Source organism: Pinus tabuliformis, chromosome 1_2 (genome assembly GCF_031772625.1).
Source record: "Pinus tabuliformis cultivar Carrire ecotype Pingquan chromosome 1_2, CPIR1, whole genome shotgun sequence".
NCBI classification, from domain to species: domain Eukaryota; kingdom Viridiplantae; phylum Streptophyta; class Pinopsida; order Pinales; family Pinaceae; genus Pinus; species Pinus tabuliformis.
In genome coordinates this window covers 411,976,964-411,983,339 of record NC_142298.1, presented here as the reverse complement: position 1 = coordinate 411,983,339, position 6,376 = coordinate 411,976,964, and the positions used below count along the sequence as shown (strand labels likewise).

The window sequence follows — 6,376 nt, the reverse complement described above, 5'->3', positions numbered from 1 at the left end:
GGGATGTGGCGCGCAGCGTACCAAGAATCAATGCAGCCTTAGAGGACCGGCAAGCGGAATACCAACCTTCCATGGTGGAATTCGAAGGTAAGATTTCAAACCTTTCTGTAGCTGTACTTATTGATCCAGGAGCTACTTTAAGTTATGTTAGTCCAAAAGTAGTGGAACATTGTAAACTACCACCAGAAAAGTTCAAAAACCCATGGTTGGTCCAGTTAGCTACGGGAGCCAAAAGGCGGGTTTTAGCTAAAGTTAATAACTGTTCTTTCAGTATAGCTGGACAGCCCGTAACGGCAGACCTGAATGTACTTCCATTAGGCTCTTATGACATTCTTATTGGTATGGATTGGCTGGAAAAGCACTGGTCATTGGTGAATTGCAAAAACAAGACCATATACTACAAAGATGATTTGGGGCAGCAGCAGGAATTGCAGGGAATTAAACATCCTGTTCAGATTCGACCTATCACTGCAACTCAGTTAGCTAAATGTATTAGAAAGAAATGCCAGATCTATGCCATACAAGTTGGCTATGCAAACCAGAAAGATAAGATGTCTGCATTAGACGATATTCCAGTGGTACAGGAATTTACAGATGTTTTTCCTGAAGAGGTACCGGGGCTGCCTCCAAAGAGGGACATAGACTTCACTATAGAGCTGATACCGGGGGCAGCACCCGTATCGCGGGCACCCTACCGAATGAGTGTGCCAGAGTTAACAGAGTTGAAAATGCAGCTTCAAGAATTGTTGGATAAACAGTACATACGTCCCAGTGTATCACCCTGGGGAGCTCCGGTATTATTTGTGAAGAAGAAGGATGGGACCCTTCGCATGTGCATAGATTACCGGCAGCTGAATAAGCTCACGGTCAAAAACAAGTAACCCTTACCCAGGATAGATGAACTCTTTGATCAAGTGAAAGGGGCAAAAGTGTTTTCCAAGATTGATCTACGATCTGGTTATCATCAGATCAGGATTAAAGATGAGGACATTGCCAAAATAGCTTTCCGTACACGCTATGGGCACTACGAATTTGTAGTGCTACCTTTTGGTTTGACCAATGCACCTGCCACCTTCATGTGTATGATGAACAGCGTGTTTCATCGGTTTTTAGATAAATTTGTGCTGATATTTATTGACGATATTCTGATATACTCTCGCTCCCAGCAGGAACATGAAGAACACCTTAGGTTGGTGTTGCAGACCCTTCGAGAACATCAGCTATACGCTAAATTCAGCAAATGCGATTTCTTCAAGGAGGAAATTCAGTATTTGGGACACGTGATTACTAAGGAAGGAATTGCTGTAGACCCGGAGAAGATAAAAACCATTATGGAATGGCCCATACCCAAGGATGTTGCTGATATCAGATCCTTTATGGGATTAGCTGGATATTACCGGAGGTTTGTGGAAGGTTTCTCTAGGATAGCCTATCCTATTACCTCCTTACAGAAAAAGGGGAAGGTATTTAGGTGGACATCAGAATGTCAGCAGAGTTTTGACCGCCTGAAGCACCTACTTACCACGGCACCCATTTTGAGTATAGCTGATCCTAACAAGGATTATGTGGTATGCACCGATGCAAGCAAGGAGGGTGTGGGAGGGGTTCTAACGCAGGAAGGAAAGCTAATAGCGTATGAGTCAAGGAAACTAAAGGAACATGAACAGAAATATTCTGCTTATGATTTGGAATTAACAGCTGTTATTCATGCGCTGAAAATGTGGCGGCATTACCTCCTAGGAAGGAAATTTCTGCTGTTAATAGATCACCACAGCTTGACACATTATTTCAGCCAACCTACACTGAATGCAAGGCAAGGCCGATGGGCAGATTTTCTAAGTGGGTTTGATTTCGAAATAAAACATTTAAAGGGCAAGGAAAACAGAGTGGCTGATGCATTAAGTCGGAAGACTCACTGTTTATGTGAACTTTCAGCCAGCAAATGGCAGAGTTCACTAATTGAGCAAATAAAAACAGCAGCTGATCTTGACTCAGAATACCAGCATTTAAAACAGCAAGTACAACAATCTGATAAGGAAAAATTACAGCTAGGATATACGCTAAATAGTGCTGGAATGTTGTGTTTTAATAAGAAAATGTATGTACCTGATGTAAAAGATCTTAGAAGGCTGGTTCTGGATGAGTTTCATATCAGCCATTACTCTGGTCATCCTGGATACCAGAAGATGATCACTGCGCTTAAGAAGGAGTACTATTGGCCAGGAATGAAGAAACAAGTGGTGGAGTACTTGGCACGATGTTTGGAATGCCAGCAAATAAAGGCAGAACATCAGCACCCCGCTGGACTGCTACAGCCGTTGCCCATTCCGGAGTGGAAATGGGAAATCATTTCCATGGATTTCATAACAGGGTTGCCCCGAACAAAGAAAGGCAACGACTCTATTATGGTAGTGGTTGATAAGTTAAGTAAAGCAGCGCACTTTATTCCTGTGCAGTCCACCTACAAGGCGGTGCAGATTGCTCATCTCTTCATGAAAAATGTGTTCCGATTGCATGGGTTACCAAAGGTAATTATATCAGATCGCGATGTGAAATTCACCTCTACCTTTTGGAGGACATTGTTTGCCGAGTTAGGTACTCAGCTGAACTTCAGCACAGCTTATCACCCGCAGACTGATGGTCAGACCGAGCGAGTGAATCAGGTGCTGGAAGATATGTTGAGAGCATATGTAATGCTGAAACCAGGTCAATGGGAAGAATATTTACATCTGGTCGAATTTGCGTATAATAATGGATATCACACTTCGACTCAGTTAAGTCCCTTTGAGGTCCTGTATGGACGAAAGTGTCGTACACCCTCAAGTTGGGGTGGACCGGAAGACAAGCTGAATTTGGGTCCGGAAATGCTTAAAGACATGGAAGACATGGTAAGAAAGGTGCGTGCAAACTTAAAAGCTGCACAAGATAGACAGAAAAGCTTTGCGGACAGGAAAAGAAGATTCACGGAATACAAAGTTGGCGACCATGTGTTTGTGAGGATACAAACCAGAAGGAGCGCCCTGCAGTGGAGCGGATGCGCCAAGCTGGCTCCACGATACTTTGGACCTTTCCAGATCTTGGCTAGAGTGGGGCCAGTGGCCTACCAACTTGCCATGCCAAGTCACATTAAGATTCACAATGTATTCCATGTGTCTGTCCTAAAGAAATATGTATATGACTCTAAACATGTTATTCGATGGCAAGATGTGCGGGTAAGAATCAATCAGGATGTTTGATTAAACAGCTATATTTTGTAAGAAACTGATTAATGGTATTGGTGGTTTGCAGGTCGAACCGGAAGGCGAGGTCCTGGTCGAACCGCAGAGCATTCTCGACCGGAGAGAAGTGCGGCTGCGAAAACGGGTTATTACCCAAGTTAGAGTGTTGTGGCAGCACTATGGACCTGAGGAAGCCACATGGGAAGACGAGGAACTCATTAGAAAAACTTACCCACATTTATTTAATGAGAGAAGACATCGGGACGATGTCCAATCTCAGGGGGGGAAGATGTAATGACCCTGGTAATTCGTAAATCTGGATATTACTATAGTAAAAACTGTGAAGTGGTTACTCATTGTTTGAATGACATTATTAATGAAAAGTTGATTATTGAATTATGTTACATATGTATGTTCTTGAAAATGCTGGCAACTTCCTGAAGGAGGATTTCTATTTTTAGTGAATCAGTTTTAAAACTGATGCAACTGCTTCTCACCCAAGGAAAAGTCCTGGGAAGGAAAAGTCTCTGGGCTGTTGGGGAACAGGCAGAGAAAAGATTTCCAGGAGAGAGCAGAAGGAAAAGAGGGTTACGTCTGGTAATGACCAGATAACCTAGCACAGAGAAGTGCAACAGTCTTGTTGAGGGCTGCAGGCCTGCAAGACGGCTCGGGGGGAGAATCCAGCGAAGTGGATCTCAAGGTTGGGAGGATAAGAGCGAAAATATTGCAGGTGATTTCTGAGAACAAGCACATCAGTAGCGGGAATAACCAGGTACGCAATTCCTAATCCGGTTATTAATTAGGAATAAGTCTTAAGGTGTACAAGAGATGCATACTGAACAAGTACAGGTATTAATTGTACAGGTAGAGCAGAATGGTATTATTTCTCTGAGTTATGTGACGGATAACTAGATAATGCTTACAGTTTTTTAAAAGAGAACTATTGTGAATAAATGTGTTTGACGAGAGTCACTCTGCAACTGTATTCTAATAAACATTATGAATGAACTAGGTGTCTGTAACTACCTTTGTAGACTATGAATTAATAAGGGTTGCGCAGCTACTTTGCGCTCAGAATGGAAACAGACGAGAGCTGTTGGGTAGTTGGAAATTGTGTCTAATAACAGTAAGAAGTGGAAGAAAATAGAGTATTAACTATTCAGAAGAACCTTAAAGAACACAGGAATTAGAAATGCTGGAAAGAAATGAGTTAGATAAATTACAGTAAACCAGCACAACCTCGGTGTTTGCAAGTAAGCAACATCAACATGAAACCTCATGTTATAACTACTAATTAAACAGAATGGAAATATCTTCATAATAAAGACAGTGTAAAGCTAAACGGAAAGACGAGAGCATGAAACTGTGAATATTAACATCAATTATGAGTTAACGCTGCTTGAACGAGAAACATTAAATACAGTTAGCAACTACACAGACTATAATGTAAAAGTAATAACTGCGTAGTGGACTATTATTTCGAAACAAAGCCGTAACCAGAAACTTCACACATAATATAACAGTGGTGCTCAACAACCGTAGCCTTTGACTCAAAAGAAACAGAGCAAAGACCCGAGTATATTGTATATTGAAACCCTTAAGGATGTTGAACTATGACAGCACAGTGCTAATATAATGGAATATTATTTATGTGCTAACCCAGCGGAGGAGGGTTACCATATTAGTTGTTGCGGAAGGGGAGCCTCTGCACTCATAACACGAGTACAGGGCTCACCCAAAATCTCATATATATATATAAAGAAAAGAAAAGAATGACTATGCATGTGAAACCCTTAACAGGTAACCAATGTAATCCATATAGTAACGAACCGTAAGCACTATACAGTCATGGATGGAATAGAATAGAACAAGCAGCAAGGCATGACACAAACCATCCATACGTACTGGCAATGCGAGAATGAAATTGAAATTAACCTCTATTGATAAATATGTGAGTCAAAAACTGTATAACTTAAGAAAACTGTGAAACACCCTTGTAGCCGTGAGAGGTCATAACAGACAAATGCGGTAAGCCGCAAGTAATACAACCAATATAATAACAAAGCTCATGTATTATTACATCTTTGTCAAACAGCTCCGAAGAGCATCCGAATATACAAATAATAACAGATGAACCTGAGCTCCTAAAACGTTCAATACATAACATCGAAATGAAGGGCGTAAACGCCAGAACCCTAAGATCTCATGCGGAGATGACAGACAGATAGAGACCGCCTGTAAGTGCACAAGAGGATGGAACATGACGGTTGGACCTGAGACATTAGGCATAAACCTGTCTCAGCCGGGGTCATCTCATATCAACACAGTGAAACCCTCAATAAAGACAGGTATATAATGGTAGGCTTACCTGCAAATGCCGTGGTGTCCAACCCTCCAGCGCGTTGTGTAGACCATCCTTGGACCGCATCAGACCTGTGCACACCTGTCTGTCAATGATAATCTCTGTTAGGGTATGATGAGGGTTCCAAGCTTACAAACAACTGAACAGGAAACCGTGGTAATAAAACATCATAAACGGAGGAATAACCCTTACCTGGCAGGAGGATGCGAACCGGAGGAGCTGCAAAGGAACTTGCCGAAGGAGTGAAGGAGTTCAGCGGCTGCAACCGGAGCAAATGAACCTAGCCCGACGTTTCCGGTGGTTAAATATGGTTTACCAAACCCTAAAACAAGCTGAGTCGTCCGATAACGAGGAGTGATCACCATCGTAGATTTGGGCGGGAGTTTTGTGCGAACGCCAGAGCAGGTCAACCCTCCACGAGGCACGTGACAGCACGTGAAGATGAGCCATCTGGCCTCGGTCGGGGTGAGCTGGTTCTTCCGTGTTCTTGTGTGGCACTTCACAATGTTAGAACGGAGGTGTGACAGATATGGCCCACGCATAAACGTGTAATACATTAAAACTGTGGTAAACCCAAATCGATTGTAAGGCATTAACTAAAGTCTGAACATAGTTTAACACTTTATGCCGAACCAATGTTAATAGACTGCTATTTATGTATACGCCTGTAGGGACAGTGTAATGGTCTGGCGGAAACATGAACATGGGTAAACTTGTATTTAAGGGGTGTGGTCTTAGGTGAGCCCACCTTGTAAATTTTTTTTATTTTCATTATGTTAAGGCAGTGAGATCGTGA

The 6,376-nt window shown here is 42.4% G+C and overlaps 1 protein-coding gene across 1 annotated transcript; it reads right to left on the bottom strand.

Annotated features, from left to right (window-relative positions):
* Window positions 1-5,163: 5,163 nt before the first annotated feature.
* On the bottom strand, window positions 5,164-6,173 carry LOC149206084 (uncharacterized). Its single transcript, XM_089397587.1, has 4 exons — window positions 5,943-6,173; window positions 5,773-5,860; window positions 5,587-5,661; window positions 5,164-5,491 (listed from the first exon to the last, which is right to left on the bottom strand). Exons 1-4 carry the CDS (start codon window positions 6,171-6,173, stop codon window positions 5,295-5,297), a joined length of 591 nt encoding a protein of 196 aa, XP_089253713.1. The 3' UTR covers window positions 5,164-5,294.
* Window positions 6,174-6,376: the final 203 nt, after the last annotated feature.

What these genes read in the sequence shown, in the direction of transcription:
- LOC149206084 (XM_089397587.1), bottom strand. Translation starts at nt 6,173, where the DNA reads ATGCCTTACAATCGATTTGGGTTTACCACAGTTTTAATGTATTACACG. An exon ending in TCCCGCCCAAATCTACGATG is followed by an intron (nt 5,861 to 5,942) that starts GTGATCACTCCT and finishes ACGTCGGGCTAG; the next exon opens with GTTCATTTGCTCCGGTTGCA. An exon ending in GGTTCGCATCCTCCTGCCAG is followed by an intron (nt 5,662 to 5,772) that starts GTAAGGGTTATT and finishes ATTGACAGACAG; the next exon opens with GTGTGCACAGGTCTGATGCG.